Raw genomic sequence first — 20,904 nt, 5'->3', positions numbered from 1 at the left:
TTGAACGTTTGAGTAGTTAGAAGATACTACTGTGATATATTGTGATACTGCACGATTATTTGAGGACATTTAATCATATTTGTTGTGATAATAATAAATTTTCTTCATTTTCCATCGGACTTGTGCATTCATTTCGTAACGAAACCGTACGCACGCAACAATTTATTTATTTATTTTCCAAGTTCAAAAGGGCCATTAGCCGCGAAACACGGTTTTACATTGATTCATTTTACATGCTACTCACTTTAAATGCGTTGTGCACTTTTCAATCGAGTCTGTATAGTCATACGGCAAAATGTAAGAAATTTATGCTTCAAATTTAATATTGTTACGAGTTTGGTATTTAAAAAGCTAATGTTAGTTCAATTATAAATTAAATAGTTTTATTTCCCGCGCAGTGCAGCGCGTGAGGAATATTAAAAGAAAGCTAAGCCGGAAAATGCAAGAGCGCGTGCATTTAACATTTAATAAATATCTCTTTTTGATTTCGAGAAAGTTCCAGAAAGTTCTCGCGCGCGATTTAAAAATCTTATAAAAAGGAGGAAAACCTCTCAATTCAGTCAGTTTTTTTTAGTTAGCTTGTTGTTTTAAGAGTTTGTTTAGAAAACTGCTCTTGTTGATTGTAGCGAATTCGCGGATTAGCTTTCTTTAGCTGTTTTGAATTAAGTTCTTTTGAAAGTTTGAGTAGTTAAAAGATAACTACTGTGAGATTGTAATACTGCACGAATATTTGAGGAAATTTAAGCATATTTGTTGTGATAATAATAAATTTTTTTCATTTGTCATCGGACTTGTGCATTCATTTCGTAACGAACCCGTACGCACGCAAAAATATGTTATTTGTTAACAAACTTAAGTTGTTTGTTTTTCTGTATCTAAGTATAAAATTTAACGTGTGCTCATTTTCTGAATTATTGCATAGTTTTTTTAATAATTCATTTTAAATTTAAGAGCAATAGATGCAGTTTTTAAGAATTTTTTTTTTTTTTTTTTTTATTTTTTTTTTATTTTTTTTTTTTTAAATCTGGTTGACTTAAATCAGGGGTTGGCAAACTATGGCCTGAGAGCCGAATCCGTCCCGCCGCTTGTTTTTATGCCGGCCCCTGAGATTAGAGTGTTTTTTCATGAAAAATAAATCAATCAATCAAATTGCGCGCTATCATGCATCAGCCGATAGTTTGTTTTAGATGCCAAAATAAATTAACAGCTATTCCGACAATATATAAAGAAATATTTGCTTATTTAAGCCACTGAAAAGCTGTGAATAATGACTGCGAGTGACGGTTCTGTTATATTATCTCGTTGAAACACCTCGAATAGCTGCTTATATTTTCAATGAGTGGAATATCGCGTCCTAACAAAATAAAGCAAATGGCTAAGTGAAGGAAGTTTTTGTTACAAATCTCTTTCGCAAGCGTTCCAATGAAATAAATGGCCAGCTATATCTTAAATAATTAAGTTCTTTTCCTCACTAAATAAACATTTAAGTGCCTGCGTGGAGATAACATATGAGGAAATAATATTAAGTCTTTTTTTTTTTTTTTTCTGTCATTTGGCAATTTTAACAGCTCGCATTAATTATATGATTTTATGTTCTCTATATTGAATTTTCGGAGATGAATGCTTAAATTAGTCCCTTTTAAACTAAATAATTACAATTAGTAACTGTTTAATTTTAAATTATTTTAAGCGTTAAAACTGGAATCAACGTACTATTACTGGATTGCAATTTTAAATTTTATTACTTTTATACTTTTTAAACATATATATTTTGATAACTTAACGGTATACTCTTCGAAATGGCAAATAGTATTCTGAAATTTTGAAACTGCATTTTATTTTTTTAATCTGTAGGATAATTAAATATCTACTACTGATAGCAGAAAGGAAGTTTTTTTAATCTTAACGGATTAGGAATGATAATAGAATGGCTTTTGCTTTATCAGATGCCGAAGTTTATTTTTCAGTTATAAAATCTACATTTTCGTATTTGAATAACATCGATTTCCTACCATTTTGGGCGTATAATTTATGCGCATTTCGTAAACAAGTAACAGTTAAAAGAACAAAATTGTAGTAATATTCTCCTCCCCTCTTTCCCTGAACTTTGAATGCCCATGGGGTCAAAGTTTCCTCCAACGCTGTATTACTGCCTTCTCTAAGTATTTTATTATACTCTCTTTTTCTTTATAACTTATGCTTTTTGGCAACTATTTATCGTAACTGACACTTAACTATCTATTTCAAAGCGGAAACAGAGCTTTGTTTGTAATTTTTTTACTTTTCATTCTTTTCTGATATTCCTCCAATGTATCTTTCATTATTTGATATTAATTAATATCTCATAGACCAGGCAATAAGCACATTTGCTATTTATGGTGTATAGTTTAATATGTATTTATCAGATAATAGCATTAAGCAAAATGTGGCTCAGTAAGGCAAATAATTGATTGTGATAAAATATGCAAATCTTTTAAAATTGCTATTAGTTTTCAACAATTACTATTATTATTATTTTAAATTCAACAGTAAATATTTAGTTCCATGAGTAGGCTGGAATAAATATTATGCTTATTTAAGAGAAGAGATATACTGAATGGTGTTATCTTGTAGAGTCATTAGGTAGGTAAGCAGAAAAGATGAAAAATATGCAACCGCCTTCGCCGAGAATCGAACCACGAACCTCTGGAATACCGGCCCAGCGTGCTACCGTTACACCACAAAGGCACGCTAGGGAAGTGGGAGAAATACCTTATATACTCCCCTTTTTAAAGGGCGACTAGGGTTTTAGGGGACCTAGTCGCCTTTTAAAAAGGGGAGTATATAAAATATTTCTCCTACTTCCTTAGTGCTTTTGTCTTAAATAACGAAATAAACAATTATCCATAAAGTAAGTAAAAAATTTTCAATGGCACTGTGTTTCCTAATGATAATGTCTTCCTAGCAGCCGATATGAATTATTTTCGGTTGTTAGTTGTAAAAATGAATACATAAAACATTATTAAAAGATGTATATGAAATATATTTTAATATCTATATCATGCATTCGGTTGAGTTGGGCTGAATTTTGATTTAGCTGAATTTTACCGCACTCATTTTATATTTGCATCATCATTTCAAACAGTGTATAATTCCAAGATCATGCTTATAATATTCAATCAATATTGGTCCAGTTCAAAATTATAATCTTATTCTTTAATAAATTGCTCTTTCTGTACAGACTGTTATTTACCTTTCTCCTGTATCTTTCTATTTTCACAGATTAAGCCACTTTTAACAAAAATAATTTTATTTAACCACTTTCCATAAAACAAAGCACTATTCTAATGCAAAAAAATAAAAAGTTTCTTCTGCGTAATTCATTAACCGGTATGATAAAATGTATTTATTTACAAGTTCCACATGGAATGACTCAACGTGATGCTATAAGTATGTCATCTCTGTATTTTCATATACATCACTACTTTGCACTTCGGGCACATTTAATCCAACCCCATTGGCAACTCGTCTTATTGCAGGGGCTGTACCATTCATTTCTACAATATCATCACCACCAGGACCTCCAAATACGCTACCTCCAGTATCTTTCTTCATCCCAGTGCCCTTCAGATGGGCAACACGAGCAACTTCTCTGAGCTGTTGCGCCATACCTGGCCCAGTCATTTGGACCATGTGCGAGAACAAGCTGTTGCGGTTCTGCAGCAGAGTATATGGCTCATCAAACTCTTTCACTTCACCTGCATCCAGAACCTATAAATGTAAATACATCATTAATTTAACAGAATCAGTAATTACATCATGAATAATGAAGAATTATATTTCTTCGAAAGAAAGTAATTCTAGATGACTCCAAGTATTGCATTCAATTTATTATAACATTGTGCAATGGATAATTAATAGAAGATACGTTAATTTTTAATAAACAATACATAATCATGGAGCACACTAATTAATTGCAAAAAATTTTTAAAAGAGAGTTAGTTCCTTAGTTAGTTATTTATAACTAACTAATTAAGTAGTTATTTCATCTTGCCAAAGAAGGCTGAAGGTAATTGGAGGGTTGAAGGTAATTAATCAAAATCTCAAGTTTATAAAAAGCAGGAAGAGAAAGTTCGTGCTCTTTTACCCTCATTTTAGAGGTTCCATATTGTGGCTTAAAACTTTCTTAGGTGGCCACAGGTCACGTGATAAATATTTTACGGCAGTGCCCTATCCCTGAGTAACAAAATATAACTTCATAACGGTAATTTCATACAGTAATATTACCATCAAATGCAGAAGAGATATATATAATCTGTAGATTGGACGATGACGACTGCTGGAAAAAAAACAAGAAGTCAATGCGGCCTGAAGCCTTACTGTCCTCACCCTTTGCCCAGGGCAGTGGTGCATCTTACTTTCATAAAGACAGGAAAAGGAAAGATGATCAAACCATGATTCCGCTACTCTGCTCGCTCAGGTAAGATCTTAACTAAGAACCGAGTTCGTATAAGCTTTTCCTTTACAGAAGAGGCTTTCTGTACAGATCTCAACCCGTACAATAAACGGCCTCAGTAAGTAAAATATTTATAAACATAACGAAGTAAAAAGTTGAAAAGAAACAAGCCTACTTTTCGGTTTGGCAAAATTCACATTAAATGGATATTAAGCTATAAAAAACGTATACATTTTCAAGAAAACTTACAGAAGTATCTCTTCTTCAAGGAATGAAATTACTAAAACACTTTTGAGCGGTTATCTTAAATATTCCGGATCCATGCCATCAGTGGTTTAAAAATAAATTTCATATACTCCAAGTATATACATATATCATATGTTTGCTATAACGTCTTGTATACTTGGTTATCATAAACTGAGCTCGACGTTAGAAGGCTGTTTAGTGAACAATCACTAAGTCACTACAAAGTCAGCAGAAGGGTGTTAGCTCAAAAGTAATGAATAACTTAAAAATAATGAAGTAAAAAGTCTAACGGCTTCACAGGTTAATTGTCGCGTTGAGCTGGATCTCGCTCTAAAGCTGGCGTTAACAAGCGTAATGGCAAGAATGGCTGAATGCCCCAAAATTATAATAATTACAGAATCAAGGTTAGTGACATGGCCTTCAGGAAGGCAGAAAAAGCTCTATTTTCATCTTCTAAAACCTTTCCTTAAATATTAACTTCTTTCTACCTCATTTAAATACACGCGCGCTAAACAGTTTGCATTCTGGCAAGAAAGTGTGAGTTGCAAGTAAGAGCGACTGGAAAGCTGCTGAAACATAAAATAACAGTTAAGTAAATTAAATACATACCCACAAGTATATTACGCAACCATATAAAAACTATAATACCTACTCCATTTCTAAACAATACCTAAATCATAGAACCTATACAAGAATCAGGGTATAAATCTGATAAATCCTCAAAGCGATCAACAGCAAGCGCAATCAGCAATATAACCAGAACAACTTAGAAGGAGACCATTCATTATTGACTTCAAAAATTTGATTTCTGTAATGCCAGTGATCATAACGAACCAACCAGCGAACCCAACGAACGACCAGAAGACGATTACCACCCATTCAAAGAAAATCTCCAAAAACCCTGCCTGCAGATCGCAAATAGAAAAAGCTCTGAAGGATATCTTCTCCCAAGTGACGTTTTGAAAGATCTAAAGAAAATGCTGTACACATTAGTAAGAACTGCCAAACACCGTACAGAAAGCTTAGTAAAAGTAAAAGACGTGCCAGTAAATAATGAAACGCTAGCAGCGGAACTCATCACTAAAAACACTATGTTCTTACCACTTTTTGGCGTCAAGACCTACATCCATGCAGCAGCCGCCTCCCTAAAATCGAACCCCACGTTGCTCATCTAAATCTACAGTAGAAAAATATGAGTTAAAACAGAAATTGGCTGAAGGGTTTCTTTTAACCAGTATTGGAGTTAAGGTGCAAGCAGTCCGACATATCAAAAAAGGAGACATTGCAATGGAGTGTGCTACAAAAGAAGGTATCGAAAAGCTGACCAACATTCAGCACAGTAAAAGGAAATAGTCTGGTCAGAATGAAGACACCATCAACTAGGCTTCTACATAGTGCAAGTCATAACGTGTCCTTCACTCTTCAACAGCAGGACCTTGAACGAACCTTAGAAACAGAGTAAAGTGTGATAAACCTTCTGTAAAAAATGTTTTCGTCTTAAAGAACGCAACAGTGACGTCAAATGGATCGTAGAATGCCAGCTAGACTCCTTCCGAAAAATTAAAGGATTGAAAATCCTTCCAAAAAATATCACACTCGCACCTTTGCCTCGAACTGCATGCAATGAATTACCGAATATTACAACATCAAGAGATGTTACCGCTGCTAGGAATTTGGCCATATCCAGCAAAAATATCACAACAAGGCATATTGCACTTATTTCTTACGAGAGCGCAATATCAAAGATTTTAATGCAAAACGCCCCACATGTATCAACTGCGCAGACTAAAGTCACCGAACATGCCAATAACCCTGCGACCACGCAGCATACCATGCAACATGCCCAACATACGCCAAACATATCGAACGAGTACGTAGAAATAGATCATATTGCTAACTCTTCAGCTTCCTTGTCTTTCTGTTCACAACAAGATATCAACAGCATCTCAGTAAGCGCAGATGTAAGACACCAGGATGGTCTTAGTCTGCGTTGAATTCAAATTAATCTCCAGCGAGTGAAGCTAGCGACGAGACAAACAGTAGCACATGCTATTCAACAGAATGCAGATTTTTTTTCTAGTATAAGAACCGTATTGCAGAGAAGGAGAAGACCTTCTCATGTGTCTTCATATTTTCCTGCAGCCCAGTGTGGTTTCCCATTAATATCACCAATGACTGAGATCATATAACAATCCTCATGGAAACTAACTTCAGAGTAACACTGAGCTCTTTCTAGTCATCTTTCAGTTATCCTATTGCAGATACCATTAAGGGCTTGGGTAACTTAAACTTAATGATGTCTCTCCACGGCTCACATTACAGGAGGCAACTTCAGGCAGTATTGAAAACTATAATTAAATATAATAATCACAAAAAAAAAAAACAATAAAAATCAAAAACAATAAAATCTGAAAGGTTTCAGATTTGAAATTACGTCCAAAGGGGCGTTTTTTTAACGTTTTCATGTGTTACTGTTATTTACTAAATACATACTCAAACCATAAAATTTAGTTCAACAGCAAAATCGCAAAATAATTTTAAAATGAGCATATCTTTAGAATTTCCAATACAGTCTTATTTCGGATACAGCGAGTCTCCTGCGCTGGAGACAAAAATGTTTTTTTTTCCTCCGTACAGTGTTGCCATTGCTCGCTTTGAAATCGTTTAGTTTGTTAATCAAAAATTCGTTGTGGTGTTACAAAATATGAAATTGATAATAAAACAGCTGTGAAATTCCAAATTAAGGCTTCCACATGTCCATATTCTATGGAAAATTACGTTACTCAAATTTTGATGGCTCTAAGTGCCATCGGTTTATCACAATGCGAGAAACATACATACATTCATGCAGATTCTTCATTATTTAATTTCTTTAAATATAATACAGGGTTCTAATATTTGGTGGCAACAATTTAAAAAGTGATTCGCCGTTTAGCAATTTTGAAAGAAAAATGCCAAAACGAAATTAGCAGTCCTTCCGGGTAAATTGCCCCTTTGGACTAAAAATAACGCATTTAATAAAAACACTGCATTAAAAACATTGCTACCAATACTCAAATCCTTTAAGTCAAAATTCTAATACTATTCATAACAGGTATTTGTTTTTCAATTTTCAGAGTCTAACTCTGACGGTGGAAATTCATTTTAATAGAGAAATTAAAATAGTAAAAAAAAATTGATAAGAGTAAAAAACAAATTTGGAACTTTTAAGAATGAAAATAAAATATACGTTTTCAAATATTGTACGATAATTCTGTCGTCCTTTCCTATATCTGTTAATAATACAAAGAATTTGACAAACATTTTGAAAGCATTACTTACTAAAACTCTGTCTGAGTCCATTATAGTGTGAAGTCGGTGGGCTATGGTCAGGACAGTACAGTGAGCAAAACGATCTCGAATAGTTTCCTGGATCAAACTATCAGTGCTGAAAAATATAAAAAGAATGTTAGTTTTATATTTCCTTTTTGATAGTATAGTTTTAAAGGGACACAAAATGCCCTTTGAATTTTTTTTTTTTTTTTTTTTTCCCCATTTGAAAATTTATAGAAAGAATTATTTTATATTTCAAAAAGGAATCACAAACCAAACACTTCTTGTTTAAAAACAAGTTAAATTATTTAAAAATTTCATTTTTTAAAAAATTGCTTCTATATTTTGAAATATAATATTTTTCCTCTTACTTTTTCAGATGCGTTTCTTGAGATATACTGTAAAACTGTGCATGGAATTTGAGACGTTTTTGTTATTAGATACAATAACAAACTTTTGCTATCATTTCCAAGAAAAAACGAGAAAAGTTAACTAATGCAAATACGAGAAAATTTAACTTATTTCTAGTTTAAATATTTTTTTTAGAAAATAACTATTTATTCTAATGTTCATTCCATGCGCAGTTTTACCAAAATTATAATAACAAACATGCATAAAAATGTAAAATCTCTATTTAAAATACAAAAGTTTGCACTTTTGAACCATGCATTTCAACAAAAATGAATACGGAGAAAAATTAATTTAAAGTTCTTCAAGTATAAAATTAGGAAGTTTAACAACAAATCTATTTCAATTTCATGCTTTTAATCTGACAAATAAATTAAAGTAAGCATCTCGCATATTTAACTTCAAAATAAATAAATAAAATAAAATAAAATAATGTTTTAAAATATGGTAAACATGCAAGAGAAAATGCAAGAGAGGGAGAAAATAAAGAAGAAAACTTGGATTACAGTTTTCATTTGTGTAACGTATTATTTATCTATGTGTCTTTGCTATAAACACATTAAAAAATCTCCTACAATATTTTTCAGTGTTGATGTTTTTCCTGTAAATTGTTCTGGAACATTGTTTCAGATATAGTGTACGAAACTGAGTATGAAACATTGGATGAATTGTTATTAGATTTAATTAAAAGCTTTCGCAGTTAAGTCCAGTGTAAAAAAGATAAAAATCTAGCTAGTTCTTAGTTAAATATTCTTAAAAAAATAATTGCGGATGTTAACGTTTATACCACGCACAGTTTTTTATCAAAATTATAATAATAAACCTATACCCCCTTCCCCCCAAAAAAAATAGAAGCCTTAAAATATTTTAAACATGAATGTTAACAAAAAATGAACACCGAGAAAAATCATAAAAGTGTACCGAACTAGCACATTGTCCGAAGAGATTCGTCAAAGGTAAGTGAAATAAAACAACTGGTTTTTAAAAATATTAGGCATTTAATATATATTTTATGTGTTTTCTGTAATCTGTAATCTATGCATTTTAAATGAAAAAAAGAATCAAGTGTATAAGTTTATTTTGAGAAAAGTTATACCTTAATAACTTTCGTCTCGAAATAGTTGCATTTTGCCAGTCGACGTGTCGCATGTCCCCTTAGTTTTCAGTTGTAAAAATGATCAGTTTAACAGCAAATTAGCCTATATTTCATTTCTCTTCAATCATCATTTCACTTCAATCACGCTTTTCGGCATAAAGAAATACAATAATTTGACTCTCCATTAGGCTATACCACTAGCGAATGGCAGCTATTAAGATCTTCCTGCCCCATGGCAGCTATTTAAAGAGAAAACATTTTTAATGGCTGCCATAGAACATAAAAGTCTTGTTAACTTTTGACCTACTAAAGGTGCAGCTTTAAGATTTTCCTTCTATATTTAAAAACGTTACAACTAACATTTAAGCCAAGAACAAATTTCGACGATTTAGCTATTTTATGAAGGGGAATACTGTGTCCCCACAACTAGTTAAAAAAGAACATGCGAGAAAGTGTTACATACTTAGGATCTACATTCGCTGTAGCTTCATCTAAGACTAGAATTCTATTTCTTCTGAGAATTGCCCTAGCAAGGCAAATGAGCTGCCGTTGTCCAACGCTAAAATTACCACCACCTTCGGAAACTTCTGTATCTAGTCCACCAGGCATTTCCTCTATTGCTTCTTTCAAATATGCCTGAAAGCAAAAATAGTAAGTGAACAGGAATAAACACCAGAAATGTGCAGGAAATAATTAATTAGCTGATTCATCATGAATAATATCAATGTATTCAAAAAACGGTGCAATATAGGATGTAAGAAAAATAATAGTGGGCTTTGGTATTAAATTTATGAAGTTATGAAAGCTCAGAAAAGTTCTAAAATATTTTTGCTGCAGTTAATATTTGTACTGAGAAGTATAACACTTCTTAGATTATGAAAAACATTACATTGTTTCTATGAGTAGGCCAACAACAGAAACGCACTGAAATTATATTTAATTTCCGTAGACGCTCAATCAAGAATGACCACGCTTGAAATTTCTGCATTATTTTTATTTATTTATTAGTTTATTCAATTATTTTAGGGACAAGACAGTAATTCTGTAATGTATGGCATATTCTGATATGATTTTCGTAAAAGAAAATCCAGTAATTTGGGCTTTCCTAGGAAGCTAGAAAATTGGGTTCATTTTGCCTTATTTGCAGCAAGTCATCATCCAAGAACACACCGTTTAATGTATCTCAAATAATCATTTCAATATGTAGAGTGCTTTACCTCGGTGAAACGGGATACGATAGGTATTTTCCCTACGCTCAGTTTAGAAAAATACAATTTCTACCTAACGCTTTGATGCTGACAGTAATACAACAAATAGCTTTTCGAAAGAATTGATACGAACACCGATAAAATTTCGAAACATTAAAAAATAACACTCATTTTTTGAACATTTTGGACCAAGTGGCAGAATAAAACTTGGTTAATCTTTGGATTATGGTAACTTGGCGATTTTTTGGCGACCAACCCTGCTACAGCAACCTGCTACTTTTTTTAGGGGGGGGGCGCCATTTTGTTTGCACGAAGTAAAGGCATTTTTTTACCCCCTCAACATTTTTTCCCCAACAATCTGCTAGCCGAATTTCGCTTATGCTAGAACTTTTATGGAACAAAAGTGCTTAATCATGACGAAGATTAGGTGCGAAATTGGGAGAAAGTGCAGAATCCCAAACTGCTTGCCGCGTTTTTAAGAACTGCGCATACACGGTATCATCCATGTACACGTCGACCTATTTTCTCTTAAAAAAACATCCCAGAATTGCACAAAAATGGCATTGCGCACACTCTTGTCTTTATCCATGTACACTGCTAAAGTCCTAGCTAGTAACCTTTATCGCCTTACAAAAATGTCGCCAAACAACCTGTTACCATATTCCAAAGATTAGCCAAAGCTTACATTGTTTTATTTGCAATGTAATGGTTGTGCAACACGCACCTCTGTTGCATTGATAAATTTAGGTAGCAGAAGGGGGGAGGGAAGTGAATTGCAGGTGAATAAATGTTTCGCTGCAAGAAAGCGAACATCATATTTCGAAGGCTTTCTAAATCTAAAGTGACGTTTTCAGAGTCATTGATGAGTCCATCGTAAATTTTAAAACACGAGCTATTTCTCAGTAATTTCTAAAGTACTTTTCTTTATGTGTAAATATAAAATTTAATTGTATTACTATCGAGAAAGTATAAATCAAGAATCAGACATTCGGCACGACGCAATGATAATATTTTCTCCGCTTGTAAGCATTTATTTAAGCCTCGTGTCTACATCACTTTTTTTTTTAAACTACACCATCTTCATATAACTACAAATACGAAAGCTTACTATTATATTTGCTAGTTATCTTTATTGACTATTCGTCAATAAAATGACTAAATGGTTTCGTATAAATGCGAATTTATATGACTGCCATATTAAAAAGGTGTTGGGCCAAATATTTAGCACTACCAATTTGAAAAAAAGTTGACATTTGATAAATAGAGTTATTTTAAGAAAACTGAATGCATGGACACTCGTAATGCTGCTTTTAATCTTCCTTACTTCAACTTGCATTTAACCCTTTCCGGCATGCTTCTTTTTAAAGTTGGAATTTCGATAAAAAAAAAAAGGTAGGCAGTTTAATTAGGCCTAGAGGAGTACACAAGTAAAATTTTGTAAAGAAAGCACTTATCGTTTTAATTCTGTGGCACTGATTGAATAGAGCTTCGAAAAGAGTGCTGAAACGAACATTGCTGGAAAGCGCGTAAAATAGTAAGAGATTTTGTCTACGATTAAAAAACACTAGATTCTGAATACCATAGCAGATTTAACATTACCCAGGGTGTGTCACGGGAAGATCTGCTACTCTACAACCCCCCAAAAAACTCATTTTTGGTTATATGATGATTACATGCATATGAATGGAAAAAAAAGTAACTTGGGTATATGATATTTACATTATTTATATTTCATATTTACACTTTAGTCTATTTTTTTCATCGTGCTACTTTTCGAAGAATGTGGCACCACCTTTGAAAAAGCACAACTCAATATTGCATGTTTTGCACATGTGTTCGGATCCGTATCAGATTCACTATCTGAAAGCAATTCGTGTAGCACTTTCAGTGCATTAGAAATCGTCAGCCCTCTCCGATCCGTTTGGAAAATAATTAAAAATCCGAAAAAAAAAAAAAAAAAACTAATATTATATCTACAATTGGAAATTATAAACTATAAAATAAAAATATAAATGTCTACAACTCAAAACTATTAAACGTAGCGCTAAGAAAACTTCTTTGAACCAAAGCGAAAGAGAAAAAGAGAACTGCTCTAGTGAAAAACCAAACAGCTAACTGATAAAATTATTCCTGACCTTCATAAAATCACTCCAACCATTTCTTAGTTGATAACCAAACCTCCCCTCTCTCCCCCCCCAAAAAGAAAGGAAAAAACAGGAAATGAAACGCAGATTGACCCACCTTTCTATGTTATTGAGCTGCAGAGAAACAAAGATACAGCTGCCTCTCAGTGACCTAGACTCGCAGTGAGCCCAATCTGGGAACACCTCGGTTCGCCGTTCGATTTTAGGCAAGATTTCAAGGTAAAAATTTAAAACTGATATAGAATAAGGAGATTAGCATACAGCCAAAAAATAACATAGAAATTTCTTTTTAAACAATTCCTTTTATACCCTAAAAAAATCTGGAAGATTTCTTTCAAAAATAAGGATCTTAAAAAACTCAACATTGCTAAAATATATGGACTCGTTTGTGTTGAGCTGCCATCTGCTATAAATAAAGAAGGTTCAGAGTAACCTATAGTAACCTTCAAATCCGTTTTCATTAAATTTTTCTGTGCGTACAGAAAGGAATTTTTACCTTTGCAGTGGGCACACCGTGCTGCAAGTTAAAAATTCACCGGGCAAAGGATTTAAACACTAAGCAAATAAAATATGATTTATTGCTGCTGAAATAGGTGATCAGAATTTACATGAGCCATGGATGAATAAAATTGGTAACTTTATTAAATATTAATAGCACTTATTAATATATTATATAAAAATGGATAAATTTATTTAAAATTAATAATTTTAATAAAATTGATAAAAAATGAAATCGCAACACAGGATTCTAATTATTTCCTTCAAGGGCCTTGTATGCCCGGTGTCCGCCGAAAACATCACGGCAAAAACGTCGGGATGAAATTGGATTGATTGGGGATGAAAACGTCGTGGAAAAAACAACGCAAGGCGAAAATGTCGAGGTACAAAATATCGTGGGAGAAAAGAAAGCAAAGAGCATCGAAAGCATCGCAATTCTAAAACATCGTGGTACGATAAAACGATTCGTGGTACGATTCATTGAAAATAAAGCATGTTCAAAAACTTCGCAGTTTAAAAACATCGTCGTCGAAAATATAAATCATGCCATGACGATAACATCGCAGATATGCGTTTTTCAGGTTTTAGTGGATTTCAAGTGTTAAGTGCATTTTCAAAAATTATCTGGGGAGAAGAATATTTGTATTTCTATATTTCATACTTTTGAATGAACTAATAAATTTGTGCTGAAAAACTTAGAAGGAAACTTAAGCACTTAGAAATTGAAAATGAGTAGAAAATTAATGCAAATCTATAGCCCTTAACAGAATTTTAAATTTACATAGTTAATTAACAAATGTTATTAATACATTAATCTTTTTATAAAGTTTTACTGATAATTTTTCATGAAAAAAAGAATCTAAAAATGTTTAGAAAAAGGAAGATAAATAACTGCATGAAGTTACCTCTACAAAAATTGCTTACTTAATTATCAAATTATTTTTTTTCACGCATGTTAATCTGTTATTGTTTTAGTGAAAATTATATCTTGTTTTGTTTCCGTTTATTCTTAAAATGTCGTTAACATTTTCACCCTCTTTACTTCTTACGCTCTAAAATCATTATGCGAAAATGCATTTACAACTTTCAAAATCTGAAAAACGCATGTGCGCTGCGATGTTATCGTCATGTCATGATTATTTGCAGGTACTTTATTTTTTACCACAATATTTTCGACGACGATGTTTTTAAATTGCGAAGATTTTGAAGCGCTTTATTTTCGACCGCTATATTTTGTACCACGATGTTTTAGAACTGCGATGTTTTCTCTTTGCTTTCTTTTCTCCCACGATGTTTTGTACCATGAGGTTTTCGCCCGCGATGTTTTTGCGGCAATGTTTTCGGCTGTAACCGTATGCCCATGTAACTCAACAATATTTGTTTAAATTATGGCGACAGTCCAGCTTCTCAGGTCTTGGCTAATAAAGAAAGGTATCCGGACATAATCCTGACAGCCGAAATCCCGACAAGCCAGAATCCCGACAGACGGAATCCCGACAAGCCAAAATCCCGACAGGGTCGAAATCCCAATAAGGCCTAATGACACCTTAACATACTTACACAGCTGCAACTAGTATATGCTTTAATGACTAGCAAATCTGAAGAAAATTACAAAAGATTATTCCAAGATTTAATTGATTTCGCTGAAGAAAATAATATTGAACTGAGGCCATCTAGAATCATTAGTGATCTAGAAAAGGCAGCTATAAATGCTCCGAGCACTTAAAATGCTGTCGAGGCTTGGCACAGAAGATTAATTGGACGGGCCCATGTTGGCGTTTATAACATCATAGAAGGATTTCAAAAAGAACAGGAGCATGTGGAATACCAAGTTGAATGCATTCTTCGCGGAGAACAACAACCCAAACGTAGGAAGGTAGATGATGACAGAGAAAGGAGAATTATGACTGTTGTGGACGATCGTGATAATCGACCTGTGATGGAATATCTTCGTGCTATCGCTCGCAATGTGTCACTGTAAATATGTCGTTTGCATGTGTAAGTGATGTTTTCTTTTTCTTAATAAAAAGAATTTTATAAATCTTCATTTCAAATTTTTAACGGTCATTTCAATTTGTTAAAAATTATTTTAAGTAATGACATAATTTTTGTGAGTTTTTGATTTAAACTTTTAATTAGTAATATGTAATAGTTAGTTAAAAATTGTATTTTATTAAGCTAAATTGAGTGTTTGTATTTAGATATTAACTTGTCGGGATTTTGGACAGTCGGGATTTCGACCCTGTCGGGATTTTGGACACTCGGGATTCTGACCCTGTAGGGATTCTGGCTTGTCGGGATTTTGACCCTGTCGGGATTTCGACCGTGTCGGGACTTTGGGTTGTCGGGATTTCGGCCCTGTCGGGGTTTTGGACAGGGATTCTGGCTTGTCGGGATTTCGGCTGTCGGGATTATGACCCAGACCCATAAAGAAAGTAGATAGTTTCCCCCAGAGGACATGCAATAACAACTTCAGCATGATAGTAGGTCTGTTGTCCTCATGGGGATGCAGATTCCAGAGATTGTGACTTCCACATTATTAGGAACGGGTTCTACGCAATACTGCTTACTACTTCTAAGTTAAAAAAATACATAAAAAAAAGTTTCAAAGTTTTAAAAAAAGTTTACAAACAGTAAAACGTTTACAGAAGTAGCTGTTTTGTATAAATTATAAATAAATAATTGCAACTATTTTAAAATTCCAGTCCCTGTAAATATCTATTTTGTTTAAGTAGATTGTTTCACACTGCATTTATTAAGAAAAATCAAATAAAATAATTAACCTACTTCATGAATTTTGAAACAAGTGTTCCGTCTTCAACATGTTATCAAAAACATTCAGCTTTCACTTTATTTGTTTAATCAATTAGGGTAAAGTACATAAAATCTATTCGCCTAACAGAAGGGATGCCTTCGTGGAAAATTTTCTAAAGAAAGCAGCACCGCATTCATATAAGAGAGTTCAGCTTTTAGGATCGAATATTTAAAGCTTACCTCCTCCAAAGCTTGCCATAATTCATCATCCGTGTGTTCGCCAAAGGGATCTAGGTTTCTCCGCACAGGACCAGTAAACAGAACAGGATCCTAATTAAAAAATCATTTGTTTTTCAATTAAATCAATCAAATAATTTTATTCGTATTATGCAAAAATAACTGGTTTTAAAAAATTATCGAAGACAAAGAAATTATGTTCAAATGGCTATCATTTCTGTTTAGTATTAGCAGTTATTTGAAGCAAACCTGGTAAACAAAGAAAACTGACGAATTTATTTTGGACTATTTTAAATTCCTAAAACGTTCTAATAAAGGTAATTATTGAAGCTAAAGTAGTCTAAGCTTATCTAGTGCAATCAAAATCAAATATCGAGAATCCTTAATTAAAAATTAGTATGATTTTCAATTTCATTCTAATATTTAATTTTTTATTATATTAGTTCAATATTTATTATGAGGATGATGATTATCAGAATATTTCATATTATAATAATGAACACAAAAATGCTTTAGAATGATTTATAAGATATTTCTCCCGGCCTTCTTAGCATGCCTTCGTGGTGTACTTGTCAGCATACTCTACGCGCATTCGATAGGTCCGTGGTTCGAGTCATGGCGAGGGCATTGCTTATTTTTCATCTCTCCTAGTTCAGGAGCAATCTTATGTCTCTACGGATTCTGCTATACCAATTCATTAAGACGAGAATTTTGGTGTATAAAATGTAGATTTGTAATTCAAATTAAAATCCTTTAATTAATTGGGATTTCAGTATGAATGGTAGCTGGGTAGGCGACAGAGTAACAGCAACCGGTAAAGCCACAACGGACGGAAAATTTTTAATAATTTAGGGAAGCATTTAGCAGCAAAATTTAGGATATAGACAAAATTTTTATAATTAAGGAGAATTAAATGGCACTGGAAGCAGAATTAAACAGAGTCAAAATTTTGAGAGCTTACTCAGGTACTGAGCAGCACCTGGGATCCACAAAGTTGGGCACCGGGCGACAAAAACTTAGCTCCAGTCCTGATTGACAATGATCGAATTAATTTTAAAATTCCATTTATCCAATAATTTTTCAAATTGGTTTTCTGCCGCTTTCTTCGGTTTGACGATACAAAACATCTAAAATATTGCTCAATTTCAGTTTTTTTTTAAAGCTAGCCCAGTAGTTTTTAAATCATAATTCTTTATTTTTAACCATAATAAAATATAAAACTTGCCACCAACTGCAAGTCCGAAGTATTATTAAGACCTGCAACCAAAACTATAGTGATTTACTGAGTCACAGTATAAAGCAGTTCTGGTTACTTTATAACCCTTCAGTCTGAAAAAAAAAAAAAAAACCCTCAATTAATTAATTATTTAAAATGACTAAAAGTGAAAATCACCATCATACTTTCCAGGGGTTTTAATTAGAATTATTGCATCAGTTTCATTATAGGCCGAATTTTATTAATATGTAGCGTGTTATCCTATGACCGAACTAAGCTTTAGATAATTATTTAAAAAATATTTAAACATATATGTCCACGCGCAATACGGATACGGGATACGGGATACGGAATAAATGCCCTTTAAAATTCTGAGTTCTTGAGTTAGAAGCAGATGACAACAAAACGTGGGATTACAAACACTTCAAAACGTAAATGCATAAAACGTCTATTGCAATATCGGAAACTGCACTAGCATATGAACACACATTAGAAAATGCGTACACAAAAAATTAACCTTAAGGAAATGGCTTACCTGTGGAATAATTGAGATCTTCTTTCGTAGATCGTGCAGACCAATATCTTTGGTACAAATGCCATCGATTTTCACCTCTCCTTCTGGTTCCGTCATCCTAAACAATGTGGCGATCATCGAACTTTTCCCTGCTCCTGTCCTGCCGACGATACCAATCTGAAATTTCGATGCTTTTAAATTGCGATACTGAAGAACATTTCATTGATTAGAGGAATTTTTATATTTAGTGAGACAAAGTACATTTGAATAAACGCATAAGACGTTTTTATCTCAAACATTTTCCCATGGATACGCGTATATTTAAGGAATTAAACGACTCTGTTTTTTGCGGAGCATAGTATTGTTGGTAACAGCCGAGAGAAGTTCTTCCTTGGACCAAAGTCTTTTGTGTCCGTCTTACGTGGAACCTTTTCACTTTTCTCCAATTTCAGAAACCGTTCTCTTACCGCTTCAGAAGAAAATTATAAGTTCTTTAGCAGGAATCTTTCAGGGTTCATAGCAGCTTTTTTAGCAGGAATGTTCAGCGGTTTAACGCATGAAAAATTCGAAAAGTTTAAGATATTAGTGAACACTCGTGTAAATACAAACTGGGCATTTTAAGAGATAATTTGGAAATTTTATGGATTCTCTCGTATCAGACAGAAAATACGTGGGCTGCTTTCTATCAGGCACTCGGTAAGATCCCGACGATTGACAAAATGTAAGCACAGATAGCCACTGGAGTCATACAATACTAGTAGAGATAGTGACTGAAGTCAATATTACGTAGGCTTTCAACGATGATAATTTTGTATGTATAATGGCTTCTCGATTATTCAAAAGAATAAGGTCTGATTATATTTCGAGTAACTGAAAACTCGGATGAAATAGACGACTGGAAATGAAAACTTATGGATAAAAAAAGAATTCACTTACTTATACAATATAGTATCACGTTTAATTATCTTTTTCCAACTTAGAAGGTTCAAAAATTAATTAAATTCAAACAAAAAGGTGAAGTTTCATATTACGTTCGATATAGATCATTTAATAAATAGGTGAAATAGATTATATTAGGACTAGGAATAAAAACATAAATTGTTTTCGTTATATTACTACTTTAAAAAATTCATCGAACTTCTAAATATATTTATTTAAGGTGTAAGGATCTTAAGTTTTACTAACGTTTATTTTATTTTAAATCTTTACTATCACTTCTTATTTTCTACTTCCGGCCAGAATTATAAGCGTGAAGGATTTTATGCAAAGTTTGTCTGGCGAACGCCAAGTATTTAAGTGTGGCCTTTTTGCCAAGCGAAAGAGAGAGGAAGCAGTGAGTTCGAAGCAGGCCGCTTACCGTAGAAGTTACGCAGTTGCTATTTGCCTTCCAGGCCAGAGGTTTTAATCCTCTTGATAAATTAAACGTATTGTAGTGTTCACAGTCTCTGTGCTACATACGCTTCCTGTTACTATAAGGCCAATCTTACACGTGTATTATTCTAAAGTTAAATTAGAGTTTAGTTTTATTTTGATATCTTTTACGTTAGACCCCGAGTGGAGGGTCATTGTATTCCGAAGTACGGAAGTCATTGTATATAAAGAAAAATAAAGGGTTTTGTATACCCTTCGTCTGTATCCTGTCTACTTACTACAATTAGTGAACATAGCTTTAGTAAGCTCTCTGTTCTAGTCAGGTCATTGTATGTTTCCGAAGAAGGTTAGAAGAAACATTGAACCTGATAAAGGAACGATAAAAAATTTATAGGTATTAATTTTCGAAATCTTCAACGTTTGTGCGGCGTCCGCATCAAGAAGTATTCTGCAATTAAGTATTCTCAAATTCTTTCGCTATTCGTGAACGCAGTTTGTCAATAACGTCAGTTTCGCTTTTTCGTACAAATGTCGGCGCATACATTAGTAAACGTCATACTAGTAAACCGCTGTTTCCGTAAATTCTATAAATGTGTTTCTTTGTTTAAATAATTATGGCAAAGCGCGCAATATCTATACTACTATTCTCTATGACAGAAGTGAGCAAATACTTTTAACCAAAGGCCAAAAATGTCTTTTTTAGCGCATCATGAGAGCAAGGCCGATGGAAGCTGCAATGGTGCTTGTGCGACGATCTTTTGCCTTAACCAGGGGACAATGGAGAAGGGAGACAAAGAACCTCTTCTCGGTAGAAATTTTTAAAATAGCATTTTATGCATTTAATTTTACATATTTTGCTTTTAATAATTCCCAAATGGTGAGCATGGAATCACAAGGGACCTGCATGCGGGTCAACCAATGAAATATAAAATATACTCATAAATTTCAAGGAATATGATGCAAAAAGGAAGTCAATGATTTAACAAACATTTTTATGCGAAAAATAATAGAACTGTAATCTTCGGCAGACGCACATGCTTTCTAGCACATCGATTGATCTCAGGTTGATCGACAGTATAGTCAAACGTACGCGCATATATTCTGTAACAATAGATGCGCGCTCATGGTGCTGATTTCGGTAGTTTGTTTGCATATGAAATCGGCTAGAAATAAGATAAAAATGTCATTACTCGAGATTTCGTAATGCGCAGCATTAAGCAATCAAAAGGTCCATATACCGCCCGCAGGCCGGATTTTGCCCATCCATGTTCTGAAACAAAGAGATATTGGCTTGTATACATGCTGCATACGACAAAACCACAAAAACACTCAAGCAACCAGCCCGTTTGCCTGAAGTTAAAGCCAACTTAAATTGGCACTATGTAGCGGTCTTACAATGCATTTTGCAATCTGTAACAAAATTTCTACTTTCAGAGCAATTACTGCTCGTATCAGATGCTACCTC

General features: G+C 33.4%; 1 protein-coding gene across 3 annotated transcripts in view; it reads right to left on the bottom strand.

Moving 5' to 3' along the window:
* Nucleotides 1-3,173: 3,173 nt before the first annotated feature.
* LOC118190953 (ATP-binding cassette sub-family C member 4-like) overlaps nucleotides 3,174-20,904 on the bottom strand; it is a 123,943-nt gene continuing 106,212 nt past the window's right edge. For all 3 annotated transcript variants that reach the window (XM_085812827.1, XM_085812826.1, XM_085812828.1), the window contains 5 exons: nucleotides 18,090-18,245; nucleotides 16,342-16,431; nucleotides 9,961-10,133; nucleotides 8,003-8,108; nucleotides 3,174-3,750 (listed from right to left, as the gene is read on the bottom strand). In XM_085812827.1, coding sequence (XP_085668953.1) covers nucleotides 3,424-3,750; nucleotides 8,003-8,108; nucleotides 9,961-10,133; nucleotides 16,342-16,431; nucleotides 18,090-18,245 — 852 coding nt within the window. In that variant the 3' untranslated portion in view covers nucleotides 3,174-3,423. The remainder of the gene's footprint in view (nucleotides 3,751-8,002; nucleotides 8,109-9,960; nucleotides 10,134-16,341; nucleotides 16,432-18,089; nucleotides 18,246-20,904) is intronic.

Source organism: Stegodyphus dumicola, chromosome 3 (genome assembly GCF_044657685.1).
Source record: "Stegodyphus dumicola isolate Sdum_Otavi_A_Nest chromosome 3, ASM4465768v1".
Taxonomy (NCBI): Eukaryota; Metazoa; Arthropoda; class Arachnida; order Araneae; family Eresidae; genus Stegodyphus; species Stegodyphus dumicola.
The sequence above is the reverse complement of the archived record's forward strand: the minus strand, read 5'-3'. Positions and strand labels throughout refer to the sequence as shown.